The 16,678-nt window shown below is 38.2% G+C and overlaps 2 protein-coding genes across 4 annotated transcripts; one reads left to right on the forward strand and one right to left on the reverse strand.

Annotated features, from left to right (window-relative positions):
* Window positions 1–8,694, forward strand: LOC131460928 (protein S100-B-like). 2 transcript variants are annotated; one of them, XM_058631837.1, is made up of 3 exons: window positions 1–717; window positions 7,142–7,285; window positions 8,495–8,694. In XM_058631837.1, the coding sequence occupies exons 2-3, from the start codon at window positions 7,157–7,159 to the stop codon at window positions 8,636–8,638; spliced, it is 273 nt and encodes a 90-aa protein (XP_058487820.1). In that variant the 5' UTR covers window positions 1–717; window positions 7,142–7,156; the 3' UTR covers window positions 8,639–8,694. The 2 variants fall into 2 exon arrangements, with proteins under 2 accessions (XP_058487820.1, XP_058487819.1); XM_058631836.1 differs by lacking the exon at window positions 1–717 and adding an exon at window positions 6,904–6,993.
* Window positions 8,695–8,892: 198 nt separating this feature from the next.
* Window positions 8,893–16,599, reverse strand: LOC131460916 (bile acid-CoA:amino acid N-acyltransferase-like). Of its 2 annotated transcripts, XM_058631814.1 has the most exons (13): window positions 16,524–16,599; window positions 15,425–15,547; window positions 14,275–14,463; window positions 13,562–13,771; window positions 13,340–13,439; window positions 11,459–11,649; window positions 11,191–11,366; window positions 10,994–11,110; window positions 10,782–10,867; window positions 10,582–10,675; window positions 9,468–9,548; window positions 9,237–9,372; window positions 8,893–9,156 (listed from the first exon to the last, which is right to left on the reverse strand). In XM_058631814.1, exons 4-13 carry the CDS (start codon window positions 13,755–13,757, stop codon window positions 9,056–9,058), a joined length of 1,278 nt encoding a protein of 425 aa, XP_058487797.1. In that variant the 5' UTR covers window positions 13,758–13,771; window positions 14,275–14,463; window positions 15,425–15,547; window positions 16,524–16,599; the 3' UTR covers window positions 8,893–9,055. The 2 variants fall into 2 exon arrangements, with proteins under 2 accessions (XP_058487797.1, XP_058487796.1); XM_058631813.1 differs by lacking the exon at window positions 14,275–14,463 and having other exon boundaries at window positions 16,524–16,593.
* Between the last annotated feature and the right edge of the window lie 79 nt (window positions 16,600–16,678).

Consider the following 16,678-nt stretch of genomic DNA (forward strand, 5'->3'; position numbering starts at 1 on the left):
ACTGTCCAGAGGAGGACAACAAAGTCACAATGCATGCAGAATGAAAGAGTTTTTGCACCTCTGACCTTCACAATTTTCTGTTCAGTCGGCCTGCACTTTCACCTGACCTAAGATATAGCAGTATATCTTTTTAATTGACAGCATTTAAAGTGTGGTTTTTCTCTGTATTATGGTGCATTTCGAGTTCCTAGTCAGAAGTTTCAACTGGAATACCACTTCAGGTCGGATTTATAACTTATAACTTCACAAACTGACATATGATTCCAAGATGGCTGCCTCTCGTGTCAATAGTAAGCAACAGTAATTTGTTTCTTTCAAGTCAGTAGTACACATAAATTGTGTTTCCATTAGAGTAGAATGGTTCAGTTTGATACAGTATGGTATGTATTTCTTTGCATTTCCATTAGCACTAGAAGCAAAATAATCAGCCCCTCCTCTTCCATTTTTTGGCCCCCCTTCCTTGAGTAAAATGGTACAGTACGGTCCCTTTTACCCTTAGCACCTAATCTTCATCACTCTTCTGTTACTGATATGCCCCTGCCGATAAACCTATAAAATATCTTTACAATAAATAAACAGAACCACCAAACATTTGAACCCCCCTCCCCCCCTTTCCTATCCGGCCACTTGGTCTCTCCCGGAACGTTTATCAAGGTGCCCGTGCGCCCGAGGGAATCTTTTGGCCGCGGACCCTGGAGCAGACACAGGACCGGACAGGTAAGTGTTAACACAAACAACTTTGTACACATGCAGCCTTCACACTTCTTCCACCCGATATTGCACCACACATATTCAACCATAAACTCTACACATGCTTCACACTGTTATCATTTCAATTACACATCTTTCCGTCGGAGCTCAACCCGCTCTACTCTCTTGCAGACGGAGCCGAGTGCGACACCTCCCGAAGACATAGTATCACCTGCGGTCACACGGTTTAATAAATAACTTCATAAGTATTCAATAAATAAAAAATTAATGTAATGAAACATCTGTAGAAACTGTGCAAATACGCAATGTGCAAAATGTACTGTGCAAACTATGGCAAATAAAGTGACTACAGTGTAAAGTGCTGTTATTAATGTACCTTCCAGTTATTGTGCAAAAGAACATGATTACCAACTTGTGCAAAATGTTCAAGTGACGAAATGATGTTCGTTACAATAACAAAGAAAACATTAAAAGGGAATTTTTGGTTCGTGGAAAAAACAAGATACTCGATAACATCATTTCCAAGTTTGACAGACACTGATCAATATTTTTTAACGTTTTCTGACATTACTCGATTAATCGTGAAAATAATCATTAATTGCAGCTCTAGACACAACTACCAGGCACGGCCCACACCACATGTACCAAGTAAAAGTACTGTTCTCAGTTGAAACGCAAGCCTGACTCAGGGCTTTAGTATTCCAAACTGTACCAAACCTTACCATGATGGAAACACAGCAATAGTATAAGTGTACTGTATATTTTGTCATAGGTTGTTTTTACTCCATAAGAGCAAGAATAACAGAGCCTTTCCAAAGACTGTCCGTGAGTTTTTGCTGGAACTAGGTCAGGGGTTCTCAATCCTGGTCCTGGGGACCCACTGCCCTGCATGTCTTACATGTTTCCCTGCTCCAACAGGATTGAGAACCCTTGAACTAGGTTAACTTGGAGGTGTTGTTACTCCCAGTTCTGACTTCCAATGTAAATGAAACACTCCATTACTACAATATCTAAACTGTTTTAAGTAAAATTGTAATTTTGAAAAGTAATAAATGTCCAACTAATGAGAATATGTACTAAAACCATTGTGGTGATCATTTTGGGGTGCGGTGACAGTGGGTACACCAAAACCTGCCAAGGGCACTAAAATACCTCTGGCCAGCCCTGGTGGGGATTTATTTAGAACAGAGTGTGAAAAATGGGAGAAAAAAAGATGAGGCAGGTCATTATATATACAGAGTTAATTTTAGCCTCAAAATGAAAACAGGTCATTTCTGAAAGGAAAAAAAAGGGAAGGATGTGGTTTCAGGTCTTGAGTCATGTGAACCGCACAGCATCACTGCTAAAGTCACATCATTTAAGAACTCACAATCCTCTCCATACAACACCATACAATTTGTCACGTAAGCATTCAAAACACATGCAAAAATCTGGAGTAAAACTGTGGATCATAGTGACGACCAGAGACTTGAAACCATAGGTGGGATGATATGAGATTATTGCGCCAAAAAGCTCTCACAATAAATTGAACATTAAAAACTTCCATAATGGAGATGGTGGTAAAATTGTTAATATGTCACGTGACTTTAAAATGCTTGTCAACGTACAGTTCCAGTGATTTGTTTTGAAGTATGACATGATAAGAGTGTATAGAGCCTCTTTTACAGTCCACGTCCAGTGGACAGTCCAACATGGTCATTACAACACTTATGTAATATATACACTATAATACAGTATGTTTTGGACATGGGATTATATTTTAGTAACATTCAACAGTAACTGAAAGCTTAGTATCACGAAGCAATAACACATTACTTGCAATTGTGTGAAAATCATAACAGGAAATGTCCATACAGTCCTCTAGTTGTTTACAATTAGAAACAAACAATTAATACAATAATAATTGAAGTCACAATTATTTTTCATCAGGATCATCGTGATGGAAAATGTAAATTTCCCCCGTCTGTTTACAATTACAAGAAGAAAAATAATAATTTAAAATCATTATATTTTACAATTAAAACAAATGATAGCACATATCGTGAATCGCAATTATTTTAGTCAGCATAACCGCGTCAGGACGTTTTCATATCGTCTCCTGCATGATGGAAACACAGGCCTCAATAAAAACAACTGAGTAATGTTAATTCCGTTGTTTTAACGTGTGACTGTAGTAGACTTTACTGCAGCCAGTTGCTCCCATCGCGTAAACGTACACATACAGAAGGACACAGAGTGTGTGTAGCAGAGGAATGTAAAGAACAAAAAAGAGAGACATAAATGACAGAAACCTCACCTAACACTGCTTATTTCCCTGTCGTCTGTCTCTCAGGGTTGTTGTGTTTTTCTCCACCAGTAGCAAAGACGGATAATTTAGTAAGACAGTGTCGTTAAAACAGTTAAAAACCTAATTAACACAGAGGTCTGTAAGACTTGCGTTTCTGTACGTCAGAATCGTCAGTACGCGTTTCCTGCAGCAAGGAAGGGCGGACGGTTCCTTAACACACACACACAGCTAGGCTTAAACACACACAAGGACACGACACTAGCGTCACCGCAGCGAGCGAAGCGAACACGGACATTTTTACCAGGAGTGGTTAACAGGAAACACTGCCGCGGTGCATTCACGGTCCCAATGCAAATAGGAAATTGTTCAATCCAATTCAATTAAATTCAATTTTATTAGTATAGCGCCGAGAGAAAGGACAAGAGGGAGGTGAGCTAGAGACAGAAGAGAGAAAGCAGCAGCATGTATAGAAATGGTACGTTATACTACTAAACAAGTAGTATTAACAAAAGCCATTTTAAGGTGTGACAGAGCGTGAGGGCCAGCCACAATGTCTCTTTTTTCTAAAATGTCTTAATTTCCTGTGTTTTTTATGTTGTTGTTTTTTTTTGTCCTCACAAAGATAAAAGTACACATTTACAGCTATTCTTTCGAGGACACTGGAACTGACTTCCTTCATTTGGCCAGCCTAAACAAATTATTCCTAGACCTTCACCATAACCAGTTAATGCTGTATCCTATGCTGTTAATGCACCTAAACCAAACCACAAGTCAAAGCCCTTAACCTGACCACTCCCTCAGAAATGAGGTTATACCTCATTATGACCTGGTTTTGGTCTCCATGAGGACGACTGGCCCTGACAAGGTCACTGTTTATGCCAAGTCACAAATACATGTACACACACACACGCCAGCATTTGTGCAGCATTTGTAGTGAAGACACTCATAGACATAATGCATTCCCTAACCCCTTACCCTAACCTTTACCATCACATCTAAATGCCTAACCCTAACCCAAACTGTCCTCCCTCCCTATGTTCATAAAGTTTTTGGTCCTCACAAAGGCACTCATACAAGAACACTTACACTTACATATTCTGCAATAAACAGTGGTATGCAAAAGTTTGGGCACCCCTTAGGAAAATCACTGCATCAGTTTGTCACTTGCTGAGCTTTTGAAGCAGCAACTTCATTTTTACATATGTTATACCTTATGGAAACAGAAACATCTCAGTAGTGAAATCATTTTTATTGGTCCAACATGCATTTAAACAAAAATAGGCACGTACATAAATTTGGGCACCCCAAATAAATAATTCCATTAATATTTAGTAGAGCCTCCTTTTGCTGCAAGAACAGCCTGTAGACACCTCCTATAGCCACAGACAAGTCCCTGAAGTCTGGCAGGTGGTATTTTGGCCCATTCTTCCATACAAATGCCTCCAGTCCAGTTAGGTGTCTTGGCTTCCGTGCGTAGACAGCATGCTTCAAATTAATCCATATATTTTCAATGATGTTAAGGTCTGGGGACGGGGATGGCCATTCCAGAAGATTGTACTTGTGCTTCTGCATGAATTCCTTGGTTGACAGTAGCCAGATGTTCTTGTAGTTCTCTGGAGGTGGTCTGTGGCTTGTCTGTGACCATTCTAACCATCCTTCGCCTGTGCCTTTCCTGTATTTTTTTTGGCCTACCACATCTTTCCTTCACAAGGACTGCTCTTGTCATCTTCCATTTCTGCACTTCATTTCTAACTGTGGAGACAGACAGTCCAAACCTTCTTGATCATTTCTTGTACCCTTCTCCTAATTCATGATGTTGAATTATCTTAGTTTTTAGGTCAGTGGAGAGTTCTTTAGTTGCCACACTCTAAAAAGGAACCTAGGACAAGCACAGCCAGCAATTGCCTCTGTTAAACAGCCTTTTTCATGATTGGTTCCACCTGTCTTTGTAATTGAAGGTCTCATGAGCTAATCAATGCAATTTTGTGCTGCAACATGTCAGCTATAAATCCCTATAGGTCTTGAAATGAATGTGATTAAAAGGGTGCCCAAACTTTTGCACATACCATTTTTTACATTTAATTTTATCATAATAAAAATATGTAATGCTACTCTAAGAATTTTGGTCGGAAAAACACTCAAATGTCTACATCTCTGTAGAAAATCAAATCTTGTTGCTGTGATCTTCTCTTAGTTAGAAAGTTAGAGCAAATTATCATGAAATCTTAGAGGGGTGCCCAAACTTCTATATACATTTAAACTGTAAAAGCTTTACTATCTTACTCCCATTACAGTGATTGCTATAATCACAAGGGGGACTTTCCTACATTTTGTTTACTGTATATCATATTTGACCATTAGGTGAATAAAGTAAACTAGAAAATGTTTATGTGTTATCTTTTTTCTTAACATACATACATCTTACTGATTTATGTTGACATTTAATGATGTTGATTTAAAGCCCATTAAAGCACAGTATAACTATTTGTCTACACTTGTAAGGCAGTGATTCCCAGCGTGTGGGACAGAAACCTAATGTAACTGTAACTTATAACAAACATCTACCTTACAACTATGGTGTATTATCCTCACTGGAGATAATTAATGTACAATTAATTAAACAAATTACTTAATTCATGAAAATGTAGTCCTTTTACTGCATTACATTTCAGAGGCAAATATTTTGTTTTTCCAAGTTGCTTTCTTTTTCAAATGTGATGTGGTTTGATAACTGTACTTTAGAGCTTTTCATAAGCCACCTCACCAGGACCATCCCTTCTCCTTAAATTGCACACCACAACACATCACTGAGTGCTATTGGCAATTTAGAATACTAGAAAAGTGGTTTTTCAAAAGCCACGTCCTCTGCACTCTATAGTCCAAGTACTCTACAATGTATGATGGCTCGACAATGTGCTTATCATTGTTTGAAAGAACAAAAAATGACACACAAAAAAGAAAATAAAGAAAAAAACCATCAAACCTCCATTTTCAATGACTGGGTGAAACCTTAGATATGAATGTTTTCTTAATAAAACAAAAGGTTTGAACCTTGTTTATACACAACTTATCTAAGTATCCAAGACTTTGGTGGAAGTAGAAGTCACTTAAAACTCTTAAAGTATATGACATGTGTTGTACTTAAGTATCAAAAGTAGTATTCTCATATAAAATGTTCTTTTGGTAGTAACAAGTAACAAAGATAGTTAGGGGAAATGTAGTGGAGTAAAAGAGCAGAATGTATTCAAGAAATGTAGTAAAAGTGTAAGTTGCTAGAAATATAAAAAAGTAATATACAGATATGTGACTTTTGTACTTGTACTCCACTTAAAGGTACAGTGTGTAAAATGAATCCACATTTATTGTCGAAGTTGCAGCAAAATATCCCTCACCTCACCGTTCACTTCCAAGCGTGTTGGAGAATCGATGTAGCCTTCAGTCAAACACAAAAGATAATTGGTTTATCCATTGTGAGCTACAGTAAAAACATGGCTGTCCTAAATTGCAGCCTCTATCAAACTCACCTGGCTCCTGATATTTATATTAAAGGCTCATTCTGGGTCAATGAAAAACATCCTTATTTTATCTTTAATGTCTGCCAAATGGAAGATTATTTCAGCTAAATGTTGCCCCCTTTGCAGGAACAGAAACACAGAACACGGTGTGTGTGCAGAGTGAGGCACAGTGAGAGGGAATACTGTAGAGGATGAAATGGAGAAACCTGATCGTGGTCAAGTGACACATTTTAAGAGCAAATGGTTTTTGGTCAAATCTCTGACCAATAAAATCCATTAGTCTTGCATTACACGACGCAAGGCAGACGTTAGTGAGTGAGTGAGTGAGGTAGTGAGTGAGTGAGTGAGTGAGTGAGTGGTTGATCAATACATTTTAGTGTCCATAGCAAACTGGGTGAGGCTGTTCAACACACTGCTCAGATATAAGGCATCACTCGCACTTGGGATCCATAAAAGAAAGCGTTGTGTCGTCACATGGAGGTACCAAAGACTAAATGTTGGAGATTATTGATTTAATTTAATACATTTTTATCAACTGCTTGTATTCGATAACATGGTCAAATATTTGTTGCAATTCATTTTAGGTGAACAGAAATGTAACAATCTCTCTCTTGTTTGATTGTTGCAGGCTTCAAAGGAGAGAATGTCAGACCTGGAGAGCGGCATGGTCACTATCATCCGGATTTTCCACAAATACTCTGGACACAAGTGCAAGTTGAAGAAAGCCGAACTTAAGGAACTTATCAACCATGAGATGAATCATTTCATAATGGTACGTTACAGCGATGCAACTGGTGAAATGCTTAGAATAATTCATAGAGCTTTTAAAACACTGAACATGCATGTGCCTTTTTTCATCTATGCAGCACTGTACTGTGCAAACGTCTCAGGGTGATCACTGGCAGTATTGGAAAGATGTGACAGGAAGTTGGTCTTATATACGAGTTTAACTTGTATAACGCGTGTATGTAGAGCTCAAGCATGACTTAAATAAACCTAGTGTAAAAGTCTTTTTTCACAGCAGATATTTGTAATATTAATTAATGTTCCACTCCAGGTTTAAGAGAGCTGGGGTCGTGCTGTAGTTCAAGAGTAGGTCACACTAAACCTGTAGAAGCTTTTTTCTGAAAATGTTATTTTAAAAGTGCATTCATGTTTCCTGTAGTTTCTGTATGTGTTTGTGTAAGTGATTGAGAAATAATTATGCTATAATATTATACCACTGTGGCTTTTGCACTGTACTGTAGTCAGGGATGGACAGTATTACTGATACATGTATTTAAATCTATTGAGACAATGAAAATGCCTTTATATATATATATTTTTTTTACTGTAAGATACTTTCTTGGAAACAACAAGATGACATCATCCTAACACAGATTGGACTGCACACTTGCATTTGCCTTTGTTTTTAATTATTTTATCTTCTGTTCGCCATTTATTCTTAGGCATTTGAGAATTTGTTTGTGTTCTCCATCCTTCAGCTCTGGTATTGATCGTATTCATTTTTAGTATTTAGTATCTTGAAGTTCATTTTTGATACATTTATTAAAGGAATATTTGGCATTTTACTTTAATATACATTTTGATGTATTTTTGACGAAGTCTGAGTGTAGTTTGAAAACAAAATGCTACATTTCAGAAGCTTGGATGTGTTAAACTGCCCTGATATTCTACTGACACTGATCTGAGTGAAATATCATTACAGCTATTAACAACTTGAAATCTGCCACAGACATTCAACAAAGACATCACAGTTTGTAACTTTATACTTTAATTTGCATTGGTCTAATGTACATATTGAAATTGTCAAACATAGAACTTATATATATATATGTACATAAAATATCATACATATCATACAAGAGTGACATGTAGCAAATAACTCTTTCATTCATCTTTTCCGTGATGGCCTTCTTGAAGACGTTCAATCTTGTTTTATTCACATTCATTAGATTATATTTTTTCCCCCACATCACAGAAAATCCAAGAGAATGACACTCTGGATGAGCTCTTTGCTGACCTCGATCAGAATGGAGACCTGGAGATTGACTTCAAAGAGTTCATCACCCTCATCTCCATGGTTACCTCAGCATGCCACGAACTCTTCATCCCAACTCATTAAAATGAAGTCGTTTACCCTGTGCACCAGTAACTCATTAAAAAGAACAAACACAGGGACACAGTGTCTGAGTTATTGGGACATCTGAGAATGTTTTGATGGTTGGTATTATAATTAAATGTTTAACATATCAGGTTAAATGTGGCAACAAATTAAAAAAAACATGTGCATTTTTGAACAAACAATCCCATTCTGACCTAAGGCAACATATTGGCAAACAACAATGGCAGCAATTTGATCTTACATATGTAAATATGAGTGTAGCAGCTGTATTTAAAATAATGTAAAGAGCTGTTTTTGACCCACCAGCTCCCCCCTGTGGTACATTGACAGTTTCTCCCTGTTCTCCCTCAGTTCTAAGCATGTAAAACTCTTGGAGATAAAAACAGCATTTAAAACAGACTCCCCACTGCCACAGATTCACCGTCTTAGATTGTTTTCCACAAAATCCAGGATCTTCTTCCAGGCATCTTCCTGGGCGACGGCGTGAGGTGCGAGATGACCTCCCCACAGAGTTATTACTGCAGAAGAAAACATCTCAGATTACACTTGTTACTTTTTATTATAAAATGAAATGACTAAACAAATGACTGGCACTCACATTTCTTTGGTTTGACGCTCCATAGGGACACTCTTGAATTGGGTGTGTACGGCGGTTCAATCAAGTGCCCAGCACCGTGATACGACAGTTGAGTGAAGAGGTGAGATTTACCTGCAGCCCTCAGGCCTTCCTCAATCTGATGTCATAAAAACAGCCACGTTAATTCAGTATTTATAAATAAATGTTACCATTTTTCAAAAATGAAAAAGAAAGTCATATGAGAAAATGTACCAGGTATGCATTCTCCCTGCTTGAAGCACTAAGATCATCTTCTCCCACTATGTACATTAACGGGCAGTTGATGTTTTCCACCTGCAAAAACACAATTACTCTTTGTCAGTTTTGTAAACGTATATCAATATATATATTTTTTTTTTTTTATTAATCCCCTTAGGGAAATTATTCCTCTGCATTTGAGCCATCCTAGAATTAGGAGCAGTGGGCTGCCACACTGAGTAGCGCCCGGGGAGCGATGGAGGTTGGGTACCTTGCTCGGGGGTACCCCAGCCCTTTTGGCCGGGTGGGGATTTGAACCGGCGACCCTCCGGTTACAAGCCATGTAGATATATATATATATATATATATATACAGTACATTATACAAATGTGTTGGTGCCACTGCAGCATAAAAAAACAATGTTTTAATCTCCCTGAAAAGTAATTCAATTAAAAGTTAGACTTTAATGTCCCATAAATGCATGTCGACATGCTGCAAAACGAGGAGGAGAATATTCTTTGTGCTGATTAGATAACACCGGAGGACTTTAGTGGATGTTAGTGGACAGAACAATGAAGCTCTTAAAGAAAAGGACACCAGAGCTAGATTTGCTACATCTAGCATGGGTTGCCTTTTAATCTATGTGGGGCAAAAAAATCTCAAGACAAAGCTCCGTCACAGTGTATGGGTCTTACAACATTACATGTCATTTAGCAGACGCTTTTATCTAAAGCGACTTACAATAAGTGCATTTCAACATTTGGGTACCAGCAAGTGCTAGAAGTAAGTGCTTCAAGTATGAAGCCAAAAGGAAGTGATATCAACTATATATATGAAAAACAAGCAGAATGACTATTAGCATATATAAGCCCTTTGAATGAAATGTGTTTCTGAATAGTCTGTATCAGATCAGCGCTTTTCAAACTGGCATGTTTACGTGACATACTTTTATTCTGCTCAGGCTTTGATCTGATAACTTGTGTCCATGTAAACATAGCAAATGAGGCAACAATTCCTTTTGTTTTAAGGTATTTTTTTTAAGGGTACTGACAAATGTGTCCATGTGTGTACTGTATGTAACAGTAGTGCTGGACTGTATGTAACAGTAGTGCTGGACTGTTTCCATTACCTTGACTTTGCTCTCTGGGTGAAGATTAGCAGGTAAAGAGACTTCTCTGAAACCGACATAACCTCGATGATCACACGTCCAATATTTTGGATCACTGAAAATAAAAACAGATTTGTGTCTGATCTTAATCAACAGGATGATTCAGATCCTAAAATGTGGGCTATAGATGTCAGATACTAGACCACTGAGCAGTCATTTACATGTCATTGGGTTCAGTCATGCCGTCTTCGTTTCGCAGCTTCACGGTGCTTCCTACTGGCCCATTGATGCAAATCAAACACGATGGCTGAAATGGAGTACATAAAACAAATTAGCATTAACTTTGCACCGCTGCCAACATGTATATTCATCTTCATATTAATTCATCCAACAGTAGACTGAGGAATGACAGACACAGGACGTGCAGACATACTTTGACACCGCACTGTGTGGCAATTCGAAGAGCCAGGTAGACTCCAAATGAAAGACCGATGACCCCAACTCTGTCAGCACAGACCTGAGGAAGACCTTGAAGCAGCTGGAATGCTGACTGTCCAAACAGTACAAAGGGATATTTTGAGGAGAAATGAAAATACCACAGGACAAAATAAAACTTGTATCTTATCCTACCTTGAAATATATATCACCAACATTAAGGGAGTTATGTGGGCCAGGTAAGTCTTTGTGCCCGATGTAGGCGAGTGATAAGCTGGCGTAACCTCTGGATGCAAACAGGGCTGAGCGATACTCTGGCAGTCCTCCACCCATCCCCCACAGATCCAACATGGCTGGAAATGGACCAGGACCTGCAATGAAAGCAGGACAGAGGATGCCGTTGAGAGGACACAGTTCCCTACCACCACCTTTATACAGAATATGCTTTAAATCCTGTGCTCACCAGGAGGTAAGAATAACGTCCCCACAATTCCATTTTGGCGAATCTCTATCCTCTTTACGCCTGGTGCCATGTACCAGCGCTCAGCAGTTACAGCAGCCAGCTCAGTGCTCTGCCTCTCACGAGGAGAAACATGCCCATCACAGAGGGAAATGTGCACGACATATGGAGTTTGAACATTTTTTTTCCTCAGTCTGTGGAAAGAGCACACATGACAGTGTCATCAGCACCAAACCATTTAATACAGGCATTAACATTTGACATTCGACACCACTGGATGCAAAAAATAACTCTTTGAATGGAAGTTTATGGGGAAATGAGCCTATTTTCCACTTGATTGTAATGTACGAAACATTTTCCTATGGAGTTGATGGTCCCAGTGGTTGTTTCAGGTCAACGTTCCTGTTCAGAGGAGAACTGACAATAAAGCACAGCTGATGTCCAGATGTCTGTGAACTTCTGTTTGCAAAACATCAACATGGCGCTGACCAAATCATGAATCTCAAAACAGGGGTTCATATTCTTTCCAGTGCTTCAATCAAAACCAGATACCATTTGCTGTAAACACATGTATTTGTTGTTAATGTAATGGTTTTGTCTTCTGTATAGTCAGAAAGATTTTGTATTTAGGAGGAGGCTTAAAATCAGTCTAATTGAGTTTCTGCCTCTCCCTGCACTGAGTCTATTTTTCTTCATCTTGGTCATTTTTGCACATGTTATTGTGCAAAAATGAATCAAATCATGCCTGTATGAATTGACATTTCTAGAAGGCAGTCAGTGGCTGTAGAGTTGAGGCAACACATTTGTGACCCACATATTTAAAAAATATACAGTTATTTATATAATTTCTTAGGGAGTTTTTGTGATTCCCGGCTGCTAGTTTTGCAGTCAGCTCCACAACTCAGTCAGTGAATATACCCAGCCACTGTGAAAACTCTGCAGTTTTTGGGTTAGCCACTGGTAAATGATCTGTGAATGTGTGTGAATGGGTAAACATGACATGTCATGCCACATGTGCTATCACCTGTTTCAGAGTTGGAACAAACCCAATCTTTGAGTTCATATAATTCAGAACTTGTATCAAAGTATAATATATATGTAACCCATCTTGATGTGTTAGTTTAATCCAGTATGAAGTTGAAAACTTTGTTTTAAACCCAGCATTTATTTTACAGGTAAAGGCAGTTGGGACTGACACCATGACCAGGGTTTCCACACCTTGATTGACATCATATTCAAGGACATTTCACAGACTATCCAGACTAATTCCCTCAAATTCAAAGACAATATGTGCTGACACAGCTTAAGGTGGAAGGGCAACTTGTAAGAGCTGCTGAAGTCCACTTTTATTGATTTGCAACACGCTCTGTATCTGGACAAGTGATTGTCCATGGGATTTTTGGCAAGTCAGTCTTTCTAATAACGTTTTTCCACTATATAGTACCGCATCGGCTCACCTCGCCTCTATACAGTTGGGTTGATTTTCCATTACTAATATAGGACCTCCTCAACGTGGGCGGGGTCATTACAGCACGGCTGCATGAAACTGCTGTGACTTTGTTTTATTCGCGACACACACAAACAAGTGACTTGTAAAGCAGTTGTTTTCAGTTTAACTGAATCATTAGAATCAGTTAAGTCAAAATATTTGTTCAGTACTTCCTGCATGACCAGACTCCTCTGTTAAATGGTGAGATTTTAGACAATTCCTTGCTTGGAATTAACCTAAGCATCACGTAATTTGCTCTGTCTTCCTTAACATTACTCACTCATTGTTCTGCATGGAATTTCACATCAACGGCAGAGCGACGGCTTTTTATTAAGGATTTCAAGGACCCGTGGGAACCCTGCATGACACTCAGTGAGCTTGTGTACATCACTTGCCTCAAACCCTCTCTTCCTCCAGGAGCTGGCTGCAGTCCCCAGAAGAGTCCCATTGGCTCACAGCCTAAATATGAACCCCCGACTGAATGATCCCTGGTCACTGTTGAAAGAAAAAAAGAATAGAGTCGATAAAACCAATCGATAAAATAGCACGTATACATGTAAATGTACAGTATATATACGACACTAATCCAACAGTGTGCAAACCTCAGTGTGACTCACAGTTGACAGTGCCATCAGCTTTTGTATTATAATGGGCGGATGCCTCCCACAGGTCACCATCATCACAATGCAATTGTGCACAAAATGTAACTGGAGAGTATGGGGGGAGGAATTGCCCTTTAATGCTGATCGGTTCATCTATGATGGCACGAACAGGAGCAGCCGTCAACAGAGGAGCGGGTCTGTTTCTGCTCATCCACCGTACTGCACCTGCAAGTAGAATGAATTGTAGAAGAATTGTAGAAGACAGTGTTTTTGTTTTATCTTTGCTGTAATGGCTGATAAAGTTTCACACAATTCCTAATGAAACGAGTGATAAACTTTTAGTTTCATCCAATATACAGGGTTCCCACGGGTCCTTGAAATCCTTGAAAGTTTGTGAATTTGACAAAAAACTTAAGAGACCCTTGAAAATCACAGAAAATAGACATGGGTCATTGAAAGTGCTTGAATTTTGTGCATGAAAGTTGATGTTTAGGTAAATGTCTCCCTTGTTTGTTACGACACCACCTACTTTTTCATGCGACCTGCATTGCTTGATGTACACAGACTAGACCTATGCAGAACAAACATGAGTTTGATGAGGAGTCATAATTACTAGCTGTGTTGTGGACACTGTCCATTGTCTATGATGTGAGATTCCATGCAGAAAAATGAGCGAAAAATGAGCGAGTAACATTAAGCAAGAGAGAGCGAATTACGTGACGGCTCACCAAAGAGAATTCCCAAGGACAATCACTTGGCCAGATACAGAGTGTGCTGAAAATCACTAAAAATGGACGCCAAGGGCGAAGCGGCTCTTACAAGTTGCCCTCCAATATAAGTGTCAGCACTTTCGGTCCATGAATTTGAGGGAATTGGTCCTGGAAAGTCCTTGAATTTTCAACCCAGTCGTGGGAACCCTGAATATATCAAATATATTAACATGAATTGACAGACTAAATGCTCAAATGAAATAACATCTCATATCAATAACCCGTTAGTCAAATAAAGACGTCAGTCTGTTCATCTTCACTAACTCTCTGTCTCTGTCCCTCTCTCTCTATTTTTCCTTCTCTCAGCAGCAGACTGCTCTGTTTTGAACACCATAAGATACATCTGAATGTCATAGGTACTAAAACAGAACTTTAACCTATTGAACCTATTACTTCTTTAATAATTTCAGTTTAATATATTTTAATAGGCAGTACACTGAGTATGAGATGTGCTGTGCAAACAAAATGAATATAACTACACCAGTGGAAATAATATATAGAATTTGATTTATTTGATTTCAGAGATGTTTTCATTTGAATCTACAATGTAAATGAGTAAACTGACAAATTATAAACATCCATTTTTATTATACTTTAAGTTAAGACATACTTGATTTTCCCTGAGGGGACTGACTGTCTGACTAATTATCCGTCATGACATGACATGCTTTGTTGTTTGATTGCAGAGTCACAAGAGTTGCTGATAACTGCTGCCTTGCATGATAAATCTGTGTTATTTAGATGAATCTGAGTGAAGGATTTCAAGATCCTTAAGTCACAAAATAACACATTTGAACCTACTGATCAAGGCAGCAGTGGATCAACAACTTATGTGGGCCATAATGCAAAATCACTGATTTTAATTTTAAATCCATGGAAGAAAAGTTTTCAGATTCATCCATTAATTATCACCATCTGAAATAATTCATAGATTACTTTCTGATCAAACTATTTATAATCAGAATCTTTCCCAGGGAAATACATGAGGTAGTCCTGAGTATATTTCTTATCTTTAAGGGACAGAAAAACATCTGCCCCACACGACCACACTGAAACATCCACAAAAAAAGGTAATCACATCCCTGGGTAAGTAAGATTTAGTGCTTACCTCCTGTGCGATGCACACTGGCCAGTTGCCTCTGTAAACTGAAACATGGCTTTATTTTGACTTTTCCCATGTGCTGTATTGTTATCATCGTATGTCGTCTCAGCATAATGGACTTTCTTAAACCTATAGTGTGTGGACAAAAGAGTGATGGTCAAACACAGAAACAAAACTGTGACAGTGACACAAAGTGGGCCCACCCCCAGGTAAATATTCAACCAATGATATTGTTGTATAAAGGCTGCGCTTTCTAGGCAAAGTTCAATCTGCTGTTAGAAATAGACCTTCTACCTTTGACCCATAACAATACACATTAACTTACATTACAGAAGCAAACTGAATCATTCTTAATGCAAGTCACACTTTAGAAATACAAATCTTTATGTTGAGGAGCTGCACGGAGCTTTTGAATGACTGGGGAAAATAAATGTTTAACATGGATTAGCAGCACCCCCAACACTGACTGAGTTCATTAAACAGAAGTCAATCAGTGGCTCTACTTCACGTGTGATAGACAGGACTGTGTGTGAGCCTTGAAAGTTTGAATTGAATTGAAATATATATATATATATATGTATATATATATATATATATATATATATATATATAAACACATATATATATATATATATATACACTTATATATATATATATATATATATAAAAATATACATATATATATAAATATACATATACACACGCACACACACATATATACAACCTTCTTTATGTAACTTTTGTATTTTTGTGATCATATATGTCACTATAGCAGTGAGTATGTTTTGTGTGTACATACAGTAGATTCTTATAGCCTCTGTATATACAAACCGTAGACAAAATAGTAAAATATTAATGGAAACAATCTGCCTTAACTCTTTCTATTCTAACGGTAATATGGTCTTCATATTAACCCACTGTGGTAACTGTAAACTACTTGTTTCCAATACCAAAGGGTCGACCGTGCAAATGACTCACTCATAAGAATATTCGATGCAAATGAACTAGAAACTTCCACATGTGCATCAAACTCCCACCATAACACTACAAACAGACATGAGAGGCAACTGAAAACATACACAATAATAATTAAACACTGGCCAACCTTGTACCCTCGTCAAACAACCGCGTATGTAAAATAAATCACGGTACTTCAGTCTCCGTTTATAACTCTGTCTCCTGTTTTTACACTTCCGGCTTTAACCCTTTCAAAGTAAAATAACCGATTATAAACAAATGAATGAGCTCCATTGCACTTGC

The sequence above is a fragment of the Solea solea genome, chromosome 6 (assembly GCF_958295425.1).
Source record: "Solea solea chromosome 6, fSolSol10.1, whole genome shotgun sequence".
In the NCBI taxonomy this organism is placed as follows: Eukaryota; Metazoa; Chordata; class Actinopteri; order Pleuronectiformes; family Soleidae; genus Solea; species Solea solea.